General features: G+C 43.7%; 1 protein-coding gene across 12 annotated transcripts in view; it reads right to left on the bottom strand.

Annotated features, from left to right (window-relative positions):
• The window catches only part of MARK3 (microtubule affinity regulating kinase 3), a 62601-nt gene extending 44117 nt beyond the window's left edge, over positions 1 to 18484 (bottom strand). For 2 of the 12 annotated variants that reach the window (XM_066998394.1, XM_066998395.1), the window contains exons 1-3: positions 17863 to 18481; positions 9977 to 10015; positions 4131 to 4322 (exon numbers count right to left, since the gene is read on the bottom strand). In XM_066998394.1, the coding sequence (XP_066854495.1) occupies positions 4131 to 4322; positions 9977 to 10015; positions 17863 to 17913 (282 nt within the window). In that variant the 5' untranslated portion in view covers positions 17914 to 18481. Of the gene's footprint in view, positions 1 to 4130; positions 4323 to 9976; positions 10016 to 17862 lie in introns of all 12 variants that reach the window. The other 10 variants (XM_066998397.1, XM_066998398.1, XM_066998401.1 and 7 more) reach the window with 8 other exon arrangements.
• Between the last annotated feature and the right edge of the window lie 9066 nt (positions 18485 to 27550).

Genomic DNA, 27550 nt, shown 5'->3' with positions numbered 1-27550 from the left:
CTTTGTAAGATTTAAGCTTGTTTTAACCCCCAGCGTCTTGGGGCACTTGGTTTCAGAGAAACACACCTCACCTCTCGCTCTGTGCGTCAGTGCCGGATGAACCGAGAGCTCTCTGACACTGGCAGACAAATTCAGCCCTGGAGATACAGGGAAGGAACACACCTCAATTTTCTGAAAGGCAGATACACAGGACTGTTCAGTCCACTAATTATAGCCTTAAAGGCAGGATGAATTTTGAGAACTCCTATCCACTTGAACACTGGGTAGTCCAGTGTGTTAACACGGACTTTGAGAGCTTGAGCTCACCAGAACGGGACAATTTCAGGCCCCTTGATAAGGCCTCCAAACCACAAACAAAGGGAGGCTGCCCTCAAGAATATTCCCGATGAGCTTGAGAAAGAAAATCCTGTTTTACTCAGCACAGCTAGTGAAGCATCAAATTGCCTTCTAAAGCAGAGACTTTGCTCTCTTTACACAAAGCAAATTTGGAACGATTTCAAGCATTGTGTGCACCGGCCAATGTTGGAGGAATGAAAGTCCACCTACACCATTACATTGTTGCAGGAGCCATAATATTCTGCGAGAGATTATTAGCAGAATTAAAACTGACTTTGCTTTCGCCATTGACAATAACGTGACTTAAAAAAAATTCCTCCTACGTTAATTAAAGTGGTCAAAAAAAGCTGAGACATTGAGCAAATCGACCAAACTGCTACCATTCAGATTATTTTCTCCCTCTTAAATTTCACTGTTTTTCCAAGGGAAGACAAAAAAGATGACAATGGATTCCTTGGAGTCAGGCTTGGATCCTGGAAGAATTTTGTCTTAGTAGAAAACTTTCACCTCCTGGCTATTAACTCAGTACTGCCTTTACTGCACAGAAGCGTCCGTATGTTTTTGGCTGCAATTCCAACCACCTTGGAAACAGCAAAAGGTAGTTTTATCTTTTAGATTAATTTTGGCAAGTATGGAAAATTTGTCAGAGGAAATAACCTCAGATAAGTTACAACAGAAAATACATGGCTTAAAGTCAAAGAATTAACAAAAGCAGATTTACAATGAAGATTCTCGATTTTAAAAGGGCAGACAGACTACAAATAATACCCTCCTTGACAAAGGATCTCAAAGGAGTGTATTTCCAGACACCAGCTCTAATGCAGGGAAGCTAACCCTCCCTCTGTACCTCTGCTGTGAACGGGACATTGACTCCTTGGCCAGACAATTCAACCCCCCCAGCTTGGACTGATGTTCTGCTCATCCCCCACAGGGCTGCACATTTCTCCCTGTAATTTGAGGGTAGGCTCTCTTTTTGCAGATAGGTCCTGAAGATGGCGATGGAAGAAAATCCTGGAATTTACTCCAGTTGGAAACATGAAAGCTGTTATCTCAAGCAAAAGGAAAATTTGTACGGGAGGACTCCAGAGGTAAGGAGATGAGTAACTACGCTAGAAGAATGCTTGAGCAAACACACCCTTCCCCCAAGAAGCGACGGAGAAGTGCTGATCTGATGCATGATTTAGAAGTTAATCAGTGCGGAGATATAAAAAAAAGGGAACTGTCATAAAGTGAAATGGAACTGGACTCTTAAAAGGACACTAGGAATAGACACACAGATAAGAATAAGATAAGATAAGCAGGGTTAAAATACAGCAAGGATACAGTAGAGAGGAAAACTTATTCACGTGTGACTCCCGAAACTAAATATTTTATTTTAGGTTTCCATATATAAGGTGGAAAAAGGAACAGGAACAAAGACAGGATAGGCAGCAGGAATGAGTGTATAAGGCAGGAAGTCACAAATTCAGGAAGATGAGTGCTGTCTGAGGCCAGACGGAGAGAATTATCCCAGAAGTAAGGGTGGTTAAAAAAAAAAAAAAAGCATTCCTGCTGCAAAGGTTTCTAACATTATCAAGTACAAAATGGCAGCATAGGTTTAGAAAATATCTGATAATTTATTTTTTAAGGGAGAAGTGAATAAAGCGCCTACAAGCCTTGTAGCAGAGCCATTTCTCATCAAATTCTTGAGCTCAAAGCTTGCAGGGAAAAACAGGGAAAGAGAGAGGGTTAAATGCAACATAATTTCCTACTGTTAATTGCGCTTGATGGAAACACACCAGGTATGGTTATCTTGACTATTGTAAAACCTCATTTAGGAGGACACAGAAATTATTGAACTAGATAAGCTGAAATGTGCACAGATCAATTAATTAACAAAAACCACAACTGGGTAAAGAGATATCAGGCTAGAAATAAATGAGTAGGAGTTTTTCAAGGATCAGACTTGTGACCGATCTTGTTTAATATCTGTATCAGTGGCCTTGACACGGCAAGTCAAACCGTAACTCTTTCAACAAACTTAATTATTAAGAGGCACTGTCACATACAATGGAAAAGTGATACAAACAACCTTGGAGATGAAAACCAGCAAAGAAAGAGAGATTCAGCAAAGTACAAGGTGCTGTTGATGATCACAACCAAACCACACATCAGTGTGCCAGCTATGAAAAAATGTGAGCACAATCCAAAGATGGCTCAGATAAATATTTCTGTAAGGGCAAGAATAAATTAATGACACCAAGGAAATAGTTATCTAGCATGTTGTGAACAATCCCGGTCACACACATATAAAATATGAAAACTATCAATAGTTCAGCTAGTAGGAAAAGAAACTTTTGCACATCTCTCCTACAAAAATTGTTTAAAATATCTTCAAGATATTCCTGTAAAAATAGTTTGTTTCCTCCAAAGGAAACCTGGACCAATGGCCAGATCCTTGGAAGTATTTATGCTCTTAATTGATTGAATGGCATCTATCCCATGAGAATTACAGAAACTTAGTATCTAAATCTTTCCAAGTTTTGTCAAAGATTTTACACCATAACTTGATTTGTTGAAATTTCAAACAATAACAAAACAGAGGTCAACACACAGTTGTGCACAAAGAAAAGAAGCCATAACAAAATTTTTGCAAAGCCCCAAACAGGCCACATGATTCTCTCTCACACCCATACCTATAATAACAGCGAAGAAATACTAACCAAGCATTTCCTGTGTTAAGTATCAGTAAAAAGAGGAAATTTAAGTGGAAAGCAGTTAACTGTAAACTTTGTCTAGAAAAGAGCACTAGCTTTAACACCAGAAAATGACTGCTGATCACCAGAACTGACAGCTTAACAAAATAAAATCAACAATCCCTCTCAGCAACTCTTGCAAAATGATACCTCCTCAGTTCCTCCTATGGATTCCATATTAACCCTGGAAAAAGAAATTCCCATAAGTGCTGTAGTCAACTACTTAGCTTTCTTTAAAGATTTTTGCTGATATCAACAAACATTTAATTAATTAGACACGCTTGTCAAGAATAGGTCAACAAGGAGTTTCTCCTTCTTTTTCAGTATGTAGTGTTGCTATTAAGAATAGCACCAAGCTACACCTTGCTCTAACAAGCAAACAACGATAGGGCTCACCAAATCAGAACCATCACTAGGTCCAAGTTATTAATTACATTACAACAGCATGCAGAAACTAATTATGGGGCTGAGTTAGACACTATGAAGGGATAAAAGAGAAAGCTTGTCTGCACCACACAACAGAGCAGCAGACCCGCAAACCAGCTCCAAACAAACTGGAACGTCTTCCCAAGGCAGCCCCGCACTGCGACACCAGCAGAACTGGGAGATGCATGGCTCTGTCCAGGAAATACTGTGGTTAGGCTACTTAGATCAAGAATAATCAAGAAGGTGTAGTAATTGCCATTCTTGCTTTCGCCTCCAATACAGCAGTGTAGCAACACCAAGAAGCAATCTTTCCAGCAAGCTTATTTAATTGCTGTATATTTAGCCCTTTTTCAGGAATGAAGGATTTAGCAGAGAATTCTAGTAGCAAACTTGAACACAATTCAGAAGTGCAGGGACTTGTCAGAAACACAAATCTGAGACCTTTTTCAAGAGGAGTTGTTTTGGGGTCATTAGAAATGGAAAACTGGATTTTCTTTTTAGATTTTTTTTCCTGCGTCAGTGACAATATCTCTAGTAAGAAGTGCTAAATGTTCACAGACCTGAACGACACCATTCTGAGAGAATATTCAAACCCACTACAATTCACTGTTGTTTACATTCACACCACTTTACCTCTCTGCCTGTAAGGATGTGCCTTGCCAGCTTTACTTTTGCAAAATTCCCCTTTCCAATCGTTTTGAGGAGTCTGTAATTTCCAATATGCGGCTGCTCATCGGCGCAGGAAGCTATAGAATTCCTGCAACGAGCTCCGGACCGCCCAGTTCGAGAGGAAACTTCCTGCCGTCCATCTCCATGGGACGTGTGCTGCAATAAAAACATACGCAGATAAGGCTGAGAAATAAAGAAAAAGACATCAATAATGAGAAGCATACAACATGCGAAGAGATTAACAACTCCTCTGAAGAACCCTTCGAAGGACCCAGCTCAAACTTGAGATTCTCACTGAACTTTGGTGTAACGTGGACAAGGAGGCTCTCACTTCATAACGCTATTTATTCCATAACCTGGGAAAGAGCAAGTGCAATTTCGGCTGAGCTGCAGGAACAGGGAAGCATTTTTAGGCAAAACACACGGACTGCAGAATCAGAGTCAGGGAACACCAAGGTGTGTGATGTTATCTCCTGTTTGAATTACCTTGCCTAACTAGAGCAGGAAAGCTTTGTGAAAGGAGACATCAACAAAGCTTTGCCAAAAGCAGACAGTAAAAGGTTATGAACCTTATTGGACACTTTAGCACTACTGATAAAATAAAAATTCCTGAGAGTTTTTTTTTTTTTCTCTTGTGCTGGGATTCTCGTTCCTTCAAAACTTCATGACTGAAAATACTCACGACAGCCTGAGAACAAGGGAAGAAATCTCACCCAATATAAAGGAACCTCAGATATCAACTGGCTGAGCATCAGTTAGGGACACCTGAGATGCTGCCTGGAAACTGTTAAGTTCCTTCCACTTAGTTTCTCTGAATCCTTCCACTTAGTTTCTGTGAACAGCTATTAATTGTAAAAAGATTGGGTAGATATCCACAATATTCTTTATTTATTCCTTAGATCACATGGCTAGGGTAACAGCAAAGTACCTTTTCACTGCCTGGTAGGGAGCCTGTTTGTGAAAGAGCAGGTCCCCCTCGTGTCCCTTAGCTCTCAACTCGTGCGTGAGGTCTCCACGCCACGTTCACTAATTAAAGCATTACTCAGAAATGCTCAGTAGTCTGCAAATGTGGAGCAAGTGTTCGGCTACCCAGAGATGACATGCTAAATTTACTGCCACCCCAGAATTCCCGCATCATGTGGTCTGCCTAAAGACACCCAGAGGAGGTTCGGGATAAAAAGCAGAGGATATTCCTCTTTAATTCTTCCCTTTTAAAATGTTAAGTTTTCTAGCTCTCTCTGCTCGTTCTTTTCGTTGATTATACAGTTCTCTGAAGCAACAGCATTCATCAAGTAGTTAAAGCATTAGCCTCAATTAAACCTTTGCTACAACCCAAGTGCCAAAGCAGCCCTATTTTCTGTCTGAACTCTACCCAAGAACACAGCTCAGTTTAGAAGACAAAACTTCAAGGTTCCTTCAAAATAGTCCTAAGTATTTTGAGGCCTAGTCAAGATGCTATTTGCTTCAGTGCCTTAGTAGCAAATACCCCTTTATTTAGAAAATCATTATTATTAGGTATCTGTTACATCAATATGCAACAAGAATTTGCATCAATGTGCCCAGTTACCTATTTAATTGTAATATATTATAAGTGGCTTCGACTTTTCTGTAAAGCACCACCTTTAGAGAAGAGGGTCTTTAAACACATAACCCAGGGTAAGATTATATTGAGCTTGTATTGGAGATACCTATCTTGTTATCCACTAGCAGAACAAAGTATATTTTGTTCCATGTCTTTTCTACAACTTTGGGAATTCAAGAAAAAAATAGAGCAGATACATTAGCCTACAAGAAAAGAACGTTCAATAACAGCATTTAGAGGTGTTTTTTCCTCTCAAGTTGTCTAAGCACGCTGTCCTGTTTCTTAAACAAAACCTACATTTTCTCTATGACTAAGTACACTGTCTGTATTGTACTGTAGCCTTTCCTTTTATCTCCCAAACACTGCAATAGCTTTTTCCCTTTCCATGAGGCCTGTATCACACTCAGCAGCACAGTGTTACCTCCATGTGTCCCGCACTCCCTTCTGTTCTTTCTAACACTTCCCATGGTGCTTATTTCAGCCCCAAAGGGCCCCATCCAGTCACCTATCCTTCCAACTCCTTTCTGTGCTAGCTGTAGCTCTCCTACCTACTGCTGCTCTTGCTGCAACCCAACAGGGACAGCCACAACTATGGCACACGGCAGCACTCAGTCTGAAAAATCACTGCAGCAAAAGGGATGAGAGATCATAACTGAAGAGCTAACAACCACGGTACAGCACGAGTGAAAAAAACACACGCTTGCATGACACTTGGCAAGTTCACAATATTTAATAACCTGATGTAACCTTGTGACCATACACTCTGGCATCTTAAGTTCCTTGGTTTGTTAATTTGAGTGCAACAGCTGTGATCAAATTATTTTTAAAAAGACATTCATTTCATTTAAGAAATACTACGGAAGGGAAGGCTATGGCAACTCCTGGAAAATTGTTTCAATAGTTACTATTAAAAAAGAGAACAAAAACTGTGGTGCGTATAATGTTTTAGTATCAATATGGCTTTAGCTTCTCCTTATGGCCTCATTACTACATTGTTACCAGATTTCTACTTCAAATATAGCACTTAATTACTCTGGTCACAAGACCCCTTCACTTTAATAAGATATATATATATATATATATACATATATGTATATATATACTGAACTCCCTAAACAGACTGCTGTAAGATTAACAACTAGGAAACATTTCTTGTAGTTCTTTCAGAACCCTTTCTGATTTTCCCAGCGTCTTTCTGTAGGATTTGTGCTAGAACTTGGACAAGCCATACCGACAGCAGTCGCAAGAGGATTAAACACAGATTACATCTTCTGTTCAACGCTCTGCTGAAGGGTATCTGTATCTGATCACCCCAAACTAACCCCCACTCTTAAAAAGAGTTATTGCTTCCCAGTCCCTTAGCACAACTTTCATACACGTGAGGTATCAGGAATGATCTTACATTGGGCTGTAGTGAAATACAGAGCTTCCTTACACGCAGCTTATGATGTGCTCCTGGTGATCGGCCCATCCTGCCCTATTTAATATTCTAGCAATCTCTATCCTAGTTTTTCGAGCAGCAGTATGCATGTCTTCTAAACCACTGATAAAAGGCACAGGAACAAAAAGCGCCTCCATAACAAGATCCAGTAGAAATGCAAGCGCTTGGTAACAATTCCTTGTTTTCAATACTATCTCGAGACCTACGACAACTGGGTAAATGCTTACCAATCGAGCATTCTCAAGGAGAGGATCGACAAGACCAACTGCCCAGCTGAAGGAACTACTGAAGCCAGTGAAATCCTGTCCCAACAACGTCACTGTTCTGCATGCCATTAATGCCAGGCTGGCGCTAGTTGCTCAGGCCATCCTCTTCATCCCTCCATGCAGTGGCAAATCAGCGCCAACCCTCTGTGCTTCCCTGAATTGTGACTTCTAACAAACCTTGCAACAGGCAATGCAGACAACTTCTCTGTCAGCTCCTTTGGTACCTTCAAGTGTCAAGTTATTCAGACCAGCTAGAAAAAAAGGCAGCAACTGCTGATGCTTGATGTGAACGTCTTCCTACGTTGCTACCCCCAGCAATCATGTAGCACGATGTCCTGTACACGGCCATGAGGATATTTCTTGGATATATTAGAGGAAGGCTCACTTTTTGCAAGTACAGCACCCCAGGAATACAGCCGTACTGCTTTACATGGCACTACATTGAGCCGATAACCTGCCTTAGAAAGGGAAGTTCAACAGAACTGCTCAGGTAAGAGCCCTTCCACACCCGGCCATGCAGCACAGGCACGCACACTGCCTTTAGCAAGAGCCAGCCTACCTCCACGCAGGGCTTACTACTTACTAGCTTAAGCTCCCCAGCATGTGGATTCAACAAAAAAGCAGCTTTTAAACCACACAAAAACCAGAATACAAGATCTGTGTGCGTGCTGTCTTGTGCTTGAACTAACAACTGTCAGACCTGAGCTACCTTATGCTGCAGTTCAGACACGGGCAGCGAGTACAACGTATTCCCAACCAGGGAATCTGTGCAGAGACCATTCAGGACTGATCTTATTCATGTTCTACCCTGCATAAACAACACACAAGGTAAAAGGCATCACAGAATTTTCCTACACTAACATATTCCTACACTAACATACTCTATGTAGCAAAACATGCTAATTAACACATCTAGAGAGCTTCACTGTCCCCTGTTGAGGAATGAATTCTTGTGTCCTATCATTTTTTTCATGCTTTCTAGCTTTGCACTTAAAGGGAAGAATTAACAGCTGTGAGCTTATTTGGACTAGTGTTGATAAATTTAACACAATCTCCTTGTATGGAGGTTTGCATTTCCACCCCAACTCTGATTATTTCTTTTCAAGAATATGACCTTTTTCAGCTGTGTTTTTTGAATATCAAGCTGTGTGTTCCTAAGCAGTTCAGTTCTCTCCAAGTGACTTGCTCATAGCTGCATTCAGCTCTGTAGAAATCTGTCCATTTACAGGAATATCTAATTTGGACTTTTATTTCACTTCACATTAAGTAAATCCATCAGCAAGTCCTTCCTCTGTCAAATACAGAATCATTATGTTGAACAGAACACAAACTTCCTAAAAACTGCAGAAAACAGCCTCCAAGTTTCAACATGAATTTTTATTTATTTTTTTTTTAACTTATGGAAATGAAGGAAGAAGAGGGCTTGGTAGCATACAGCACTAAAAGGCATAAACTCAAAACCCAGCAAAAGTGCTGCTCCCACCCAAATCATTTTTGAGAAGCCACGGTAGGTAGATGGGAAGAAAACTTAAATGGTGTAGGCAAAAAGTACAAATATAGATGGTCCAGGAAATGTTCAAGTCAGGCACTGGCTTGTACAGCATTTGGCTGTACTTGGCTACTTCCCAGGGTAGCTTCCTCAGCAGCTACTTTGAGGCAGCAAAACCGCCACCACAGATTAACAGTTCCTACCTCGCCCTAAAGAAATAGCAATAGCATCCTCTGCTCTCTTCATCGAGATGCAGGTCATTTGTCTTTTCCTAAGCAGACCCTCAACGCTGCAGATTTTGCCTCCCTCAACCCACCAACGCCTAGATTCTGCTCAGCCTCGTACTTTTTTCCCTGGTCCACATTCGTATGGCCTTGAACGAGACTATTCCTATAGCCTTGAACGAGAAAGGGTTTTTTTCTTAAAAGCCTAAACAAGCATGTTTTTATTTGTAATACATTTTTATACGTTGTGGTAGATGAGCGGCATCTCTTGGATGTGCATTCATTGTAAGCATAACACTTGTGACACCGTGCCTGAGGGATTCCCAAAATACCTCTCTTCATGCAATAGTCAATGCAGGAGAGACTACTATGCTGCAGATGGGAACTGAAGCGAGGAAACTGCATATATTGTGTGGCCCTGGGCTAGCCAGTGCCACCTTTTTTTTTTTTTTTTAAAAAAAAAATAAAAGCCTTCTGAATTCCATTCACAGCAAGACAGCATGTTCTTCTGTATCTTGGTATGCATCATGTTCAATTTTAAAATCTTTTAAAGACTTCAAAGACTTTTTTTTTGCACATAGTAGGAGGGTTGTCAAAAAAAAAAAGCTAGAAAACTTAAAGCCAATGAAATAACCTCTCTCAGAAACACGCATTCTCCCCCATCCCCCCCACCCCAACCCCACCCTGTATTACTCAACCCTGAAGGACTCGGAAATGAAGTAAAACATCTCCACTGGTGAGAGACCTTACTGCGAGGGAGGGGCTGAGCCTAAGACCAACTACATTTGGAACACAACACAAAACCCACCTTTTCGCAAAAGCCTTCCCCCAATGATGAGCCGACATCCTTTCATAGCCAGATAATGATTAGCATGAAGAGAAAGAAAAAGAAAAGAAAAGAAAGTAAAAAAGCAAATGAGGTATGAAGGTGCTGGTAACCGAGATCTCTTTGGCAGGTGTTAGCTTTATCCAGTAACTGCACGTTTAGAGGTTTCTTAACATCCAGAGCATTAGAAACACAGGACAGGGGATGACTAGTGTCAAAGTTCTTCTAATATTTAAGGTGGTGCCAACAGCTGAGAAAACACCTGGAAGAGACCCTCTGATATCCATGTGAAGAGCTGAAAAACATTAAGAAATTAGAATGGCGGAGACATGCAAAAATCCATGTTTATTGATAGTAAATAGGAAGCGTTCTTTCTAAATCAGGGAGGACAAATAGCATCAATATTTTTAAAGCAGTACACAATAGTGAAAATTACTTTCTGATCAACCCACTGAACTATGAAAAATTAATCTTACCAAAATCTCTAGGAATGTTCATTACCTTAGCTGTTATCACATTTGTATGAAATGCTGTGAAATGCTATTATAGAATTTCCTGGAGAGCTGTCAGACTAGCAAGAACCATGATAGTCTCATCGGATTCAGCGTTTTTACTTATACTAAGGAAAAAAAAAACAACTTTTAAAGCCTATCCCTTACAATGTTAATAATCTAAACACTCCAGGACATGATGAACATTTGAAACAGAGCACATCTCTTCATTACCTGAACTTGGACACAACATATAAATACATGGGAATTTCTCACCCCCCACACCTTTCATAGCACTCATTTATAGAAAAACATATCAGGACATAAATCACAGGTTTTTAAAACACCAATATATTTTAAATTAAATATTTGAAGACTAATTTCACTGCAGCCCATCCTAATAGTGTACTGTATTTTACTTTGCATTTATCACTGAAATATTTAAGAACATACAGACTGCTGAGTACTACTCAGTGTAAGAGAAAAGAGGTTAGCCCTAAAAATATTCACAGAGGGAGTGTCTTATTGTGCAGATATAACCATGAAAAAGCACAGTAAGGCATCCTGCAACTGCTTACGAAGGAATTCTACTGGAAAGTCAAAACAAAGACTTGAATTTCTAGTAACCACTAAGAGGGTTCACAGCAAACGTTTAGCCACAATTGTCTAAATACAAATCACTGCTAAGGGAATCCCTAAATCATGGTTTATTGTAAAATATTATAGAAGATAGGAAATGCAGGAAAATAATGTAGTAGAAAGATAACTAGGTAAGGATATTTTATGCTCATCCTGTTTTTTACTTCCCTCCTACCATTGACCAGAGCATGAAGCAGGACACCAATGGAGGTGGATTTTGTCTGCTTATGTTTGTGTAACCAATTCTTTGGTTCCAGCACATATCATTAAAAGACAGCTTTTAAACTGGCTTGCTACATAATCAGTCTTAAGGAGGAACAGTCATGGCTTCCATCTCATGAAATTTTAAATGCTGTCTTACAAAGGAAAATACTACCCGACGTGGCACTCCAGTTACCGATCCACAAAGGCAGATTTATTCACTGAAGTGATAACCATTACGGTTGCTGGGATCAAGTGGAACAATCGAGAGGGTCAGAACTCAGCAAGAGAGATAAACAGACCTTCTGTGAATGCATTAGAGCTGGTAAAGGAGAGAAAACACTAATTTGGATGCTTCCATTGTCAGAAGGGGAAGGATTCACTGCACAGTTCTCAGCCCGTTGTCCTCGTTTATTTAACTGGTATGACACTTCATGAAAATGAGCGGCCGCTTTAATTGGGTCATATTTGTCAAACAACCAGCTTAAAGGGAGAACCTGGAGAGTAAATACCGTCTTTAGCACACACAGACCGTACCTCTTGGCACACATTCCCAATTCCCTGCGTGAGGGGGAGGAGGGAAGGAAAGAAAGAGGGAAAAAAAGGGAGAAATGTATCAGGACCAGGCAGCTACAAACCCAGCCGAGCACAGCAATCCACCTCCCTGCACGGGGCAGCCTGACGGAGGCTGACAGCAGGGACTGCTGTACAAGAGACTGCTGCTTTACAGCGGGAATGCTACTAACGAGAGGCTTGCATTCAGCTTGTATGGCCCCAAAACCCGCACGAAGGGCTAAGAGACAGAGCTGACCCTACAGACCCGGCAGGGACAGGGCCGGCGGATGAGTGCTGACAGCCTCTGGAAAAGGCAAGACGCTCCCTTCGCCGACGTGCGGAGTCCTTTGCACCTCTCCCTGCCACACGCTGCGTTGATGCATTCGATATTGTTCGGTTCATACTCTATGCAGCGTATGAAAGAGGGAATTTGCAATTCTGTGATTAGTGCTGAACCACACAACAGTGAAGAAATCCTGCTTATACAGTCAAAAAGATAAGTCTGGGGCTGGTTTGAAAAGCTTTCTAAAAGCTCTTTTGTTGCTTCACATTATCAAGATCTGACATTTACCATATCTTTCAAGCCAAAGTTTCTTTACTGCTGATTAAAACGGATATTTATTGACACCAGCCTGGGGAATAATAGCTGAAGAGCCAACCATATTCTATCCTTCATCAACAATACTGCCAACTAAGTTGTTTCCAGAATCATCATTGTCAGTAATTACATGCTAAACAACAAAAAAAACCTCACGGTTGGTTTTCAAAGACCACATTGAGCTTGCAGATAGAAAACTTTGCTTAGGCTTTATCCCTGCAGGAACAAATTTCATTTGAAAGTTAATTTTTGTTTATATGTATACACACACACAGAGCTCAACAAGCTGCTGCTGTACGGGCCAAGAACTGTTACATACCTAAGGGCTGAATCTGGGAGGCTCACTGCAGTGTTATCACAGGCATACTCAATACCTTTCAGGTCTATCTTTTAACAGCAGCAGGCACCTGCTCCCCACACATACTCTGACGATTTTTAGGGGCAGGTGATCTCTGCATTAAGTGGAGCCAACCTGGACAGGCCACAAGCCAAAAAAAAAAAGGTGACCTCCATTTCTGATCTGGCTGACACCCACGAGGCAGCATTACTTGACTGAGAAGAGGAAGTTGCAGACACACGCTACTTCTGTATCAGATGAAATGGAGATCTAGAAAGACAAATGCCTCTACTCTTAAAATTCCTTAGGCTTAAGTCACCTGAGATGTGCAGCTCATGGGAACTGTCTGCTTACATCAACAGGAGCGTTTCTCAACTAGAATTAAAATAGAGAATCGGGCAGGTAAAGGATATTAAGCTATTTGGTAAGAAAGCCTAGAAAGAAGTCTACCAAGTTTAGTGTACTAAAAACCATATTTCCTCTTGTTTATTTTCGTTCAGTAATTTCTGTAGTTGTATTCTGTTGTGCAGACCGCTTCTTCTAAGGTCAAAACATGAGTCACATTGAGCAGTGCTGATAAAACATAGGAACACCAAGTCTGAGCTCCTTCTGGGGTAAGGTTCCATAGCTTAGTTTTCTTAGCTACTGGAATAACATTTTAAAAAAAATAAGTTAGTTCCCAGAAAGACACAAACACAAATTGTGAAAGGCGCACCACTGCAGTCATCTCTTTTTAAAACCCCTATTTTAAGTTATCTTAGCCTTTAGGTGCTGTACTACCATTGGCTTAAAGCAAACAAAACCCAAATAATGTTTCTGGCCTTTCCCACCTGAACTGGAAAATCCCATCTTCTCTTTTGTGTCAGTGTTTGCAGCCACACGGAATGGGGATAAAACCCCTTTTTTTGGAGGCTTAGTTTTAGTCAGATCACAGAGCTGACCAGACCTGTTGTACAGCTACATGATAATTACTGCCGGCACAAACCACAGGTGGGAAGAGGCAGCCAAGACTGATCCCTGCAGCAGCCTTACACTGGTCAAGCTGACAGTGAAACTGAATGATTAAATGATACAGCACAGATTGTTTAGCAGAGCTGAAGAACGAACCATCCCCCTTCAAGACGTGAAAATGCTAGCAGTCAGCGAAGTGCAGTATCACACCACCTGATCAGGTATTTTTTGAGTACAACCACCGCAGCGCTGAGCCTATCAGGTATCGCAGGCACTAAGAAAGGCACAAAAACCATTTCCTGCTCTCTGAAAATGTTAAAAAGAAAATATAGACGATAAAAATAGAAAAAAAAATACATCCCAGATTAATTCCTAAAACATTTGAATTCTAGTTATCTTGTCACCTTCACTTAATTTAATTCAAAACAGAACTTTTATAACTGGTGGAAAATAAGAGACAAGGTAGCTGTCTCTGTAAAAGAAAGTCTACCACAACTCTTGGCCACAGGCACACTTCCTCACCCCCTTCTTACAAAAAAAAAAAATCACTTATGGAAGAAAACATTCTGATTACAGATCTATTTGTAACAGGAGAAGTCTGATAAATAATATATAGAATAATGCAAGCTTGTGTACCGTCTGCAAATGCTCTAATGCATTTCATATCTAATTGGTAATAAATCAAGAGGTAATGCTAACCTTTGCAGTATCTTAAAAGTAAATTTTTGAATCTAATCTTCACTATTTTTTTAAATAAAAAAATTAAATGAGATACTTTCAGTGCACAGAATCCTTTTGTATGGGCTTGTACAAGCACAGTTGCCATCACACTGGCATTCTTCAATAGCAAATTTTTCACATTAGGCACAGTCACGGAGATAAGAGTGTATTTCAGTCTCGCTTTTACTCAAATTACTTACATTTTCAATTCAGATTGGTCTAGAACTAACATTCAAAGCAGTTACCTTTCCCCTCCCAGAAAAACAGCTGTGCAATGAACACCAATGAAAATTAAACTCTTTAGCCTACGTTTTTTCTTTTTTATTTCATGCTCTTAAAAAATAAAAAATAAACCAACCTCCATACCACTTGTCTTTCATTCTTTCTATCTACAGTTCTCTATCACCTTGCCACTCCTGGACTTTTTCTTTAATGAATATTTGTCCTATGGTCCAAAACCTTGTTCCTTCTGCTCCTATTTCTTTGTCACCGGTTGTCCTCCATCCTGCCATGCATATGTTCCTCTGTGCCTCCTCTTATCTTTTGTTTTCCACCACCTATTTTCATTGTGTTTCCAAACTCCTTCCTCTTCCATCAATCTCCTCTTTTCCTCATCACTAGTAAAACAGGTTTACTCACTCTTCTGTCACCTAAAGGTCCTTCTTCTGCATCTACCTTCACTCCTGGTTTTGGACAAAGGAGGTCTCTGCTGCTTCTGTTGCTTCTCCTACACGCACGATGTAATGCTGCAGATGACAGAGAAGATCTGATCCTCTCCTTCGCTTCTGTCCCCTAAGCTGCTGGCAGCCATTGCTGGAAGCGACAACACCAGCGAGGAGTTGTTCCACCTTTGTGGTGAGGAGCCAGCTCATTTGCAGGCAAACAGCCAGCTTCCAACTGTCCAAGTGTGAAGTTCCTATGATCACAGATCATCTGGGATGCCTTGCCTCTCAAAACCAGGTGACTCGTAGCCAAATTCGTTAATCTCAAAGGCACTAATGGCTTGATAGCTGCTAGTGGCTTTTGGGGAAAGTCACTGTGACAGTATTTCCACTTCAGCAGCGTATGCATGAAGCGTCTCGATAAGGAGTGGTATACACTGCTTTAAAAGAAAAAAAAAAATAAAAGTACTGACAATTAGACCATGACTACTTCACAGGAACTGCCAACTGCTGAACGTGGTTAAGTGCAAGCATAGGCAACGATAATTTATGTTCACCATCATTCTGGAGGCTAACTTCATTTTCAAAACTGCAAGTATAGGCATGGATAAACTATGATCAGTACACTTGAATCAGATTCAACACCAGCCAAGGCTTTGTCAGCAGCTGTAACCTTCCAAACAGCGAGAAGGCATTCAGGGGCTCCCTGACCACGGCCCAAAGGCTGGCTGAATACTTTGGCACTCCATAAACCTCTTCCCACCTGAGCTTCAAAGAGCCGTCGGAGCGTTAACTAACTTCTCAAGTGAGAGAATGTCAAGGGCTCAATTTACCTGCCAACAGAGCACATCAAGCTCTGGGGTGGAAGAACAATTACTGGAAGCATCAAGAGTGTTACATTTTGTATTTAAAAAAAAATAGACCTGGGGTAATTTTGTATCCATTTCCAGCTGTACCAGTAATTCAGACAAAGCGTGGATTTCAATGTAAACAAGGCAGGACAGGATACATTTTGGTGAATTTGTAGATAGCTGATGGTCAAAACAGGAGAGCCTGCTTTCTGAGGGATACAGCACTGTGCCGTGGCGTTTATTCAACAGATCTGGCAATTACTCAGATTAATCACTCTCTGTCAATATCAATACCTACAGGTATTCCTGTGGCCAGCAGCCCAAATTACTGCAGTTGAAAGATATGCCTTAATCAAAACCTAAGGCGATTCATCTGCAAGCAAGAAAATCCCTGTATGTTAAATTATGGAGATTACCAAAGAGAAGTGCTAGACCAATATTCTGAAGTGCAAACAAGGTGCCTTAAGTGGAGGATATGTAAAACCTAACTTCAAGTGGGAGAACACACAGCTCATGAGCCATGTATTTCCTCAAGCACATGCTAAGCCTTTCTACCACTGAGTTACCTGTAGTGGAGTCACAGCTAACTACGCTGGAGAACCTGATCTGAACAGTTTTTAAAATGATTTACTGGGTGGCCTTCATGCATTTACGTGGAGCCTGAAAACCTCAGCCAGGTTTGCTTCTAGACTAAAATAATTATCTGAATAAACTCTGTAAAGTATTTTCTGAAGTATGCTGCATCACCTCTCCCCATGGCATAGGAAGAGCCACATAGTACTTTAATTATTTTCTTCCACAAGGCAGGAAGCTCATTGAGATTTTACAACCAAAAATGCTTAGCTGGCTTTTTGTTCAATGCAGCCCTTAGCCTGCAGGTTGAATCTAGTGCTAAAACAAATAAAGATCACAGAAGTTAGAAGTGCCTATTATGTCAATAAAATCCAAATCCCTCGTAATGCAGTAATTGTTCCATGCAGCATGTTTTCCAACGCTTTGTCTGGTCTTGTTTTAAACAATGGGGCTACCATCACTTTCCTTGGACTGTTTATGGTCTGAGCAATCCAACAGTTTTTCCTGATCTTCAACCAACGTTCACACTTTTTATGTCAGACAAAAACATACGCAGGACCTCACAAAAATCCCCCCCCCCAGTCAAGTTAAGCATCTGACTTGTAAAAAAAGAAATACCAGACAGCCTTTACAGAAAGCTAACCGCCAAGTTCACCGATCAACTCGTTTTCGACCACGGTGACTGACAACTCCCTTCTGCATAGGCAATCGCGTTTTCCCCAAGCAATAAAGGGATAAACGGTGAGCTAGGACGTACTGGATGGAGGGAGTTTTAGCACAGGAGCCACACGGTTCTGTGTGCAGAAAGGGAGGCTCCCACTGGGCTTCATTTTTGGCTGCCTGCTCATGCGGTACAACTGTTCCCCCCCCCCCCTTCCTTTTTAGCATGCGACCTGTGTGATTGTTAATACAGCGTTTGGCTCAGCCCGGTAAACAAACGGTGATTCCTACACCTTATCTTCGTCTAGAAAAATAAATTTAAAAAGGGGGGGGGGGAAGGCTCCCTGACAGGGAGCTGATTTCGATAAAAGGCACCTTTTCCTGCCACCCGAACAGGTGACAACGAGCCGCCCGGCGTCATTCCCACCCAGCGCCCTGCAGACGAAGCAGGGACGAGGCCCCTCATGCAGGTCACCCAGCCCACCCGACCCAAACCGAGGGGCTGCCAGCTGCCTACCGCGGGTCCGTGGGGCCACCGGCCGGGCTCCCCCCCCCTCCCTCCCCGCCACCCCCCTCAGCGACCTCCCCGGAACGAAGCGGGGCCGGCGGGGCGCTGCCCCGGGCACTCACGTTCTCGGTGTCGCGCTCGTTCACCGTGGGCAGCGGGGTCCGAGTGGACATTTTCCTGGGCTCGGGCGGCAGCGCTGCCGGGGCGGCGCGCTCGCACTGGGGCCGGGCCGGGCTTCTGCGGCTGCTGCTGCTGCTGCTGCTGCTGCTGGGAGCCGGTGGTCGCGGGCAGCCAGCATGAAGGACCGGGGGGCGGCGTGGCGGCGGCCGAGCTAGATCCCCCCCGGGATCCCCTCCTCCGCCTCCCCCGGGCTCATCCGACGGCCGGGCCGGGCTCCGCGGGGCTCAGCGGCGGCGCCTCATGGGGCGCCGGGGAGGGGACGGGACGGGAAGAACGAGGCGAGGCAGCGGCTCGCTGGGGAAGCGGCGGCCGGGGGGCTCCCGAGCAAGCCGGGGGGGGTCCCCTTCTCCTCCTCCTCCTCCTCCTTCCCCACCCTCCGCCCCCCCGCAGCCCCTCTTCACCGCGCGGCCGCCGCTCGCATGCCGGCCCAGCCTCAGCGCCCCGCGGACGGGCGGTGGGTGCCCGCCTCTCCCTGCCCGCCCGCCCGCCTGCCTTCCTCCCTGCCCGCCTCTCCCTGCCTGCCCCCCGCCGCTCCCCGCCGAGCCAAGATGGCCGCCCGGCTTCCTCCGCGCCGAGCCCAGCTCCGACATGAACCGGAAGGGCCCGCCCCGCGCCCGGCCGCCGCGGGGAGGCCGGCGCCGGCGGCGTGTTGCTAGGGGCCGCGCCGCGGCGGGGCGGAGCGGGGCCGCCGGCAGCCCGGGCTCCCCCCCCCCGGGGCGGCAGGGAGCGGGGCGGTGCGGTGCCGCCGCGGGGGGACGGGTCCTGCCCCTCCCCGGGCCGCCATCGCCATCCCAGCCCGTCCCCTTGGGATGAGGGAGATGGGGCTGTTTGGGGTGGGGAAGGGAGTGCTGAGGGGAGACCTGGTTCGTGTATAAAAACATCTGGGGGGGGGGGGGGTCAGAAGGATGGAGTCCGTCTCACTTCAGTTGTGCCCAGCCACAGGACGAGAGGCAGCGGGCACAAACAGGAGGTCCTGGCTCAATATCACAGAATCGCAGAATCATCTAGGATCATCTAGGTTGGAAGAGACCTCCTAGTCCAACCTCTGCCCTAACACTGACAAGTCCTCCACTAAACCATATCGCTAAGCTCTACATCTAAACGTCTTTTAAAGACCTCCAGGGATGGTGACTCAACCACTTCCCTGGGCAGCCCATTCCAATGCCTAACAACCCTTTTGATAAAGCAGGACTTCCTAACATCCAACCTAAACCTCCCCTGGCGCAACTTTAGCCCATTCCCCCTCGTCCGGTCATAAGGCATCTGAGGGGCACTTCTGTACTGCGAGGTGACAGAGCACTGGGACAGGTTGCCCAGGGGTTGTGTCTCTCTCCTGTGTGAGTCTCCTTCTCTGGAGATATTCACAACCCGCCTGGGTGCCACCCTGTGCGGTGTGCTCTAGGTGATCCTGCTCGGCAGGGAGGTTGGACTGGATGACTTCCAGAGGTCCCTTCCAACCTCGGCCATGCTGTGATTCTGTGAGGAGCAGGGCAGAAGGAGAGGCAGTGTGTGAGGAAGACCTGTGCAGCGTGAAGGACCATAACACCTCCCTGAGGAGCAAGTCCTCGCCTGGCCAAGGGACGTGGGGACGGGCCCTGCTGCTCATACCCAGGACCGCTCTCCCTCTGGAAACTCGTCCGCTCTAGCACGGTGCTCAGAGCAAACAGCACGGCCAAGATTTGGTCCTCAAGCCTCCAACTGCCAAAGCCTATCCTTGTTGTTGATCACCGCCGGCCCCAAAGAGGGTGTGCACAAGTGTGATAAAGAAGGGAGCTCACACGCGGGGAAGGCTTGCGGCTGGTGTTAGCGGATCTAACCTGGCGCAGACAGGCTCCAGAGAAATACTGCGGGTTTGATGGCTCGTTGGCTGGAGGAGGGTGGAAGCCTGTGCTATCAAAACATGCTTCATCTGCCCAGCAGTTCCTCTGCACAGTCATTTCCAAGTTTACAAGGAAGAAAGAGCATGTTATGAGAAGGTACAATTATGAATAAAAAATGAGAAAAGAAAGTAACTTTTGTGTATTCGGTGTATAGCTCATTTAGAAACAACATCTCTTTTTCTTTTTTTTTTTTTTTTTGTCTGGAGAAAAGGCAGAAAAAACTGCAGAAAAAAATGCTGGATTGGGTGGGATTTGTAGAAACTTGGCATCTCTGGAGATCTGGCAGTATAGCGATAACATTTTGTCTTTCTAAAGCATAGTTTATCTGACAAACTTTATGCCTCTTATAAATATTTACCAGCTTGGCCTTGAAATCCATCCTACGATGTAGGTAATATTTTCCTCACTTTTAGAGACACTAGCAAGGAAATATAGCCCTTGAACACTACCCGATAAATAAGTTGCATGCCTGTTACTCTATCATCAGGACCAGAAAACTCCACACCACCTCAACTGAGGAAGGAGAAACTCGGGATTTACACAGAGTTGTATCTTCCTTGCTTGCTCCCAAGCTAAGTTAACTCCTTGCTCTGTGTCAGTGACAGGAATTTGGGGTAATTTGAAGAATACTTACCTCTTGTGCAAACGATCTGTGTTCATACATATGCACATCTATACGTCTGTGTGCATATATACTCGGCTTGTACACATCCATGGTGGAGCCGCTCTCCTTCCGCAGCAGGCAGGACCCTTTGCGCTGGGAACGGAGAGGGAGTTGCCTCTATCTGGTGTGCCAAGGTCAGGCACAAAGCCTGAAGCAAAGCCAGGAAAAGTATCCAGATCTCCTGACTCTCCGTGTTTGCCACAGGGCTGCTTCTTCATCGCTTTCTTTTCGGTTGCCAGTAGAATGTGTTCTCTAGAATTTGTTTATAAAAAAAATGGTAATTGACTTATGGCAGAGTCAGGAAAAGGTAAAAATAGGCAGAGATTTACTTTGTTTGTTAACCAGATGAATGCTCTCATCCTGCATTTTTGGGAACTGCAGCTAGCATGGGAATGCTGAACTGCAAGCAGCAAAGCCTGGGAGTGATTTTCAGAGTGTGAACTAAATTCACTGGAGCTGTTTGTACATACAAACATAAACTAAGAGACATTAAAGTATGGTGCTATATCCACTTGTGTTGCCATTCCATGGACACAGATCAGATTTTATGCTGTATAATTCTGGAGAGTTAGGTGAAAGTCCTAGACCCATTGATGCAACAGGAGTTCTGCTGTTGCTTTCGGTAGAGCCCACATTTAACGCTCGCTGTCCAAATAAAAAGGGGCTGTGGAGGGGGTGGTGAGGGAAGAGAGGCTGAGGGGGAAGGAATGTTTGTTTCTTCCAGGGTCATGTTTCCGACTGGCAAAGTGATTTTGAAGTAAGAACTTTTGAAGAAAATGCTTGAGACCACAAAAATAACAGCAGCTCATTTTGCTGTTTTATGGCCGATAAATGGCAACATTGATTAGTGTTGGTTGTCCCATGTAGCAAAACCTGCCCGGGAAATGACAAATTACATAACAGCTACTTTAGTTTTTATTTCATTGTTGCTATATTCTGCCTCTCGTGTTTAGACAGATGAGTTCATTTCAAAGTGTATTAATATCTTAGAAATTTGGACATAGTAAAAAAAAAATAATAAGATTGCATGGGATTCCTATTTTTTTGTTGCCCATAAATATTCACAAATCAAAAAGTGATTTTTTTTTTTTCCTATCTAAACATTCAGAAAGCTCAGAAAGAGATCTAATAGTCAAATTGTTTTTTCTGGTTCTTGTGCTAGTGATAGCGACAGTGGTTTCGTAAGTGGGACTTAGATGACAATGCTTGTATATTATATATTACCCAGAATAGGCTGCAACTTTTGCTTTGAGCTGTAGTGACTCTATCATGCTAACAGTTGTAAAAACTTGTTTTTGTCAGTAAAGTTGGAGAATATGACTCAAAGACACACAGGAAGCAGCTTTGCTAGTTAAGGTGCCATTTTATGTCACATTTTTGGCTATCGCCACACATGGAAAACAAAAGAAAACAATATGATACAAAACAACATCATTATGTGGAAGCATTTAGATTTTTTTTTTTCTTCTGAACATTAAAAGTCACTGCTAGTCACAAAGAATCTCTCAATACTACGCTGCATGTGCATAGTAGATCCTTACTTTAACATTGTGATCAGAGCAAAAATGATGGAATTGATTACAACTGCTGGACAAAATGCAAGGATTTATTTAAATGTATTCAAATGTATGGTTTTTTTCAGTGTTAATTCTGGAAAAGCGATTACATATGGAGAACTGACTGAGATATTTATATTCCCCTCACCTCACTTTAGAGGCTGGGGACTGAAAGACATCAGCTGGTGGAGGCAAGTAGAAAATCAGCTAATGTAATTGTTATAGCTGCCTTGTCCTGCACTGCGGCTGTGACAGTATACACCACCTGGGAATCTTCCGAAATGTTAAATCAGTTTTGGTTATACAAAAATACCAGTTTAGACTGACAATTATTAATCTGATGTGACTTTTTGGTGTTTCTTCAAGCCTTTAAAAAACACATTTTAAAAGCCACAGGAATGCAGCCGCTATTATGCATTCTTACTCTGATGCCTTGTTTGTTTGTCTATTTGTTTGTTTCTTAGAAATTCTAAGATTATTCCATGTAGCGGATGATTTTCAGGACTGCTTCATTATCGGAGTTGCCTTTAAAGCTAAAAGCATTATTTGTATGTGTTTTCAAAATTGTAACTTGCAAAGAAAATCTTAACAGTGTTTTATAATAGGAAGGAGAAATGTGTGATTTTGAAAATGGTGGTGACAAAGCTATTGATAGAAAAGCACTGATTACTGTCTACAACCTCAATCAATAGTCCACGCTCAATCATAATGAGGCCCAAGTGCAACCCACTGCAAGGCCAGGGTGAAATGTGTTTTTGACAGCAGAGAAAACAATGGAAAGAGAAAAGATTTGCCTCCTCACCTTCACGTCCACACTGTCACACCAGCAGATAAAGAGCTGAAAGGTGGGATGAGATTTTGTGTATTGACATATTCCTTAGACTTCTTCCATGCAGTTTTGACTTCCAAGCTTGCCTTTCCATACAGGGGAAGACTGAGTCCCTGGGGACAGCAGAACGGCTGGGGCAGCACGACTGCTCTGCGTACCTCAGATATCAGAGAGATCAGGCACCGGGCTGCCAATATGAGGAAACAGGAGCAAGCAGTGGTGGTTCCTGGATCACAAGCTCCATGTAATTCCTTACCTGCCAGGCCAAGCTTTGCCTGCAGAGCTATATGGCACGGTACCCAAGGTGTGAACTTTCACGATGGGATTGCTGTCAAGTGCATGAACTGCACTATTCCCTGCCTGTTCTGGCAGGTTGGCACAAGGTCAGTGTTGAAAAAAGTGAGAGAATAAAAAATATCTCCTTAGCTTTCCATAAACCTGATGCCTTGCAGGTTACAAAGGAAACACAAGGACAAGGAGTCAGTTGGCAGTCATGCTCTGAACTCGACTCTATGAAGCTAAAATAGGTGTTTTGTAACAACCCTCTTCTATTCCTACTAGTGCATGACCCCAACAGAGCTGCATCTTAAACACAAATCCTTTCGGATGCCTTGCGATCTGAGTCAGGCATGTTACTGTTCCTCCTACACCGTTTCCTGTGTGGTTAGTACTGAATCAAAGACTCCATTCACAATGATGGGAAAAGAATAGATGACTCTAGTACATGTAATGTTTTCAAGCGCAAATTAATAATTGGTGTGCCTGAGTGTTAGTGGGAAGCAATTGTTTGGTAGCAGTGAGATAAATTCCAGGCTTTCTGGGCACAGGTTATCTAAAAAAGGTATTGCCCACGCTTGTTCAAAAAGGAACGTCTAAAATTGTCGACAGGCTAATGGAAAGTACGCAGCTCAGCTGAAATTCCCAGGGCCCACCATAAGCCCCAAGAGCTGTTTTTGCCAGGAGAGACTTGCCAAGAAGATGTTAGGCACAGCTTCCTTCTCTGTCTCCAGCCCAGAGCATCGGGCGTCCAACCAGCAGCTCACGCCTGTGATAACCACACGCACCTTCATGCGAATCAATGGTCCGGGAGCCTCTCAGCTGCCATCCCTGCTGATTACACACTTCTCCAGAGACCTCTGAGTGTGTCTGCACAGAGTTAAGTGAACAAGCACACCCACTTGTAAGCCCGGACTGTTTATGCGACAGTGTGCTTTGAGGTAGGAACTTGGGCTGAGCGCAGTGGTCTCTGAAGGTGACCTGGATGAAGTCTCAGGTTCTTGCTCGAGCTATCTGCAAAGCTTTGGCAGAACCAAGCCCTGAAGTCCCTCTCCAGATTTCCCTGAAGTAACTTGCATTTGATTTAGATCTTATCTTTCAGGGAAAAAAAAAATCTTTCATCTTCATTTGCATATTGCCAGGGGCAAGGAAGCCATGAGCAATCTGGGAAAACTGTTCCTGTCGTTGTACACCCTCACCTTTAGAAACGTTTGCTTCTGCTTGGAATATACCTAACGGCAGCTTCCAGCTACTGGATTTCTCCTACATCTGTCTCTTGGATGATCAGACGTTCACTCCCAACCAGGACTGGGCTCACCCCATAGCCATCTCTTTAAGAAACTGAAGAGGTTTAAATCCTGAGGTCTGTCACCAAAATTCACCCTATTCAGTTTTGTAAGCATTAGCATGCATGCTTTCACTGATTCGTCTCCACCTTATCAGTCCGTCTGTGCTGTGGATACCAGACACGAACATGGTATTCCAGCTGTAATAACAAAAAGCCCAAATACAGACGTGATATAACTTATTTTGCTGATGCCCCAGTCAAAGAACCCATTTAGCCCTTTTGGATACAGTAACTGAACTCTGGAAACATACGTTTGGCCGTGACTCAAATGCCCTTTCAGTATCTCTGACCCTTCCCCTCAACACACACGGAGTCTCCTGCCTTCAAAGTGTGCTTTATTTTTCCTACAAGTGTGATTTTTGGTCATACTCAAATGTGTATCGCTCACCTGAACACAGTTTTTCAAACTGTTTTACTTTGCCCCAGTGACACATCTTTTAATTTCCACTTCTCTCCATCTTGTGGTCATCTGCAAGGCTTATCAGTAATCCTTTCTGTTCCTTTATGGTCTTTGATAAACTCATGAATTGGTGCAGATCAAGAACCTTGATAAAAATGTGAATTGGTGCCGACCAAGAATCAGCTGTGCTGGGTTACAGCACCATATGGCATTTTTTCTGCCAATAAAAAAATGGTTTCATAAGTAATTGCCACCTTGAATGTTCACTCAACGCACCAGCATCCTGGGGTGGGGAAGGGCTGGGGGGAAAATAACTCGGAGGAAAGCCAGCTGGTGGCAGGGGTTGAGCAAAGGGAAGGGCTGCAAGGACAGAGGGTTCAAAACCTGGCTGGGGAGGATGCTGGGCCGAGCAGAGAGCAGTGTCTGCCACCTGGGGTGCCCCCAGTGCCCCTCCAGGAGCATCACAGTGGTGGTGTAAGGCGATCGGTTAGGTGTTGGGTACGTGCCACGTGGCGTTCCCATCGTTATGCTTTCTCACTCAACGTGTTCTGCTGCCACAAGTCAAGGGCCTTAAAGAAGTCGAAGTTGGTTTTTTTTTTTTCCATCAGCTTCGTTAACTTTATCGCTCAATCTTGCAATCTGCTCAGTAAAAGATAACAAGTCAGTTTGAAAGGGTCCCTTCCCATAAAATCCTGTTGATTGGCATTAATTATATTTCCCTCTTTGTTAATCGGGATCCATGTGAGTCATTCCATTGTACTGCTGGGACTCGTGTCAGGGAGACAGGCCTATAAATACTTACATCTTTCCATCTACCTTCTTCATAAACTTCCACAACAATTACTTTCCTTTGGAGCTTCCCTGGTGTCCAGAAAGTTATCGGTGACCGCACACAGCTGCAGCGCTGCGTTGGTGTGTTGGGGATACATCCCCAATAATCGCCTGACAAAGGCAGGCACATTATGTATTCCACTGAAGGGAAGGTTTTCTGAACGATGAATTAATGTTACAGTCGTGAACAACCTTTACAAAATCACAGGAGGATTTACTTTGCCTGTTTGTCTTGAGTTTCTCTATCATGATATAGCACCAAGACTACAAAACGTCTTTTTTAAGTGCACAAATGAGTTTTAAAAAATGATTTGTAGCAGACCAGCTAGAGGGCTGCACAGCACAGGTGGATTTTGTGTATGGTCCCAGCTTCTCAGCACCTTTGCTCTTCCAGTACTAAACCACCTTTTGCCTTCCCTTCTCGTCAAATGCTGACAGCGACCCACGAAACGATGAACGATGAAACAGCCCTGCTGTTACAGTAGATGTGTAGTAACCTCATCACTTTTTTTTTTTTTTTTCAGTTTCAGAGCACCAAGGAGGTGAGAAATACATATTATATTTGGGCTTGTTTCATAGGAAAAAAAGAGCTGCTGATTTGAAAATATCTGATAGAAGGTCAACAGCTTCAAATGGAATTGGGAAAATATCAGATTAATGCTGTTGCCACAGTCCTGATTAGAATTCACATCACACAAGAACATAAAAACACTTTTGGAGAGCAAGAGGATGTTTTATCATCTGAGCACAGTGCTGTTTTCAAGATGCACAGAAGAAAAGAGGAAAATGAATTAGAAGGAGTGCTTTCTGATTATTGAAATAAAAACCAGCAATTGAAAATTAGGACTGTCCCGGTTGAAACAAACACAAATAATCAACTCAAGCACTGTGGTCTCGTGTCGGACGGCGCTGACGATGGCTGCATTCCTCGCTGCCGCCGCTGCCGTGAGCCTGGCGAGCTCTGGGCTTGGAGCCCTGGGACGTCGTCATCCCCAGACAGTCAGGGCAGAGACCCTGCTTATTCCTGGCCGGGAGTGCCAGTCGCAGCTTAGCTTTTCTTCACTGATGACACAGTCTCAGGGTTCGCTCTGCGGTTTGCATGAATCACATGGCTCTGTATGACTTGCCCGAAGTGCCCGGTGCTATATAAACCTGATAAATGAGTCGTTCCTTTTGGCAGTGAAGTCCGTGCATGCTGCAGGTATTCCCTGTGGAGAAAATTCAGCCTGTGGCGTAGAGCCGAGGAGTTTTCTCATTTTCTATACATCTTGTATTGTTTCTTTTTCTACAGAATCACATGATTTACAGGCAAACGCACTCACAAACATATTGTGTTAATTACCATTCATTGCTTTCCTTCCCTCCACCTTTGCCCTTCCCTGTTTTAGCCTGGTGCTTCCCCTGGGACTTTCTTGACCAAAGTCTCCTTTCACCATTCACAAAAACCCCTTTCCCGCAGGAGCAGCCACAGCTGCTGGGGGCAGGGTTGGGGAGCCCCGGGGTGCTGCAGCCAGCCGAGGGCTCCCTGTGTCCCACAAGGGCTGTTACGGGGGTGCCTTTATGTCCCCTTTGCCACCTACCTTCTCCATCACCTCTCTACAACAGAGCAATAAGTCTTGCCGGCAGGACTTACCCTTACAAGCATAGGATCCCGTTGAGCCCGTAAATACTTCCCAGCATTGCCCAAGACTGCCAACAGCAACGTTCCCCTACCCGTTTACAGGAGATGCTGCACATGGCGTTAATATGACTGTTAACACCCTTAATGTTTTTCCCACTCACATTCTCTGCCTATAAACGAGTTTTCGTATTTTGGTTCTGGTTTGACTTTCTTCTGTGCCTACTG

This window comes from Anser cygnoides, chromosome 5 (assembly GCF_040182565.1).
Source record: "Anser cygnoides isolate HZ-2024a breed goose chromosome 5, Taihu_goose_T2T_genome, whole genome shotgun sequence".
NCBI lineage: Eukaryota > Metazoa > Chordata > Aves > Anseriformes > Anatidae > Anser > Anser cygnoides.
The sequence above is the reverse complement of the archived record's forward strand: the minus strand, read 5'-3'. Positions and strand labels throughout refer to the sequence as shown.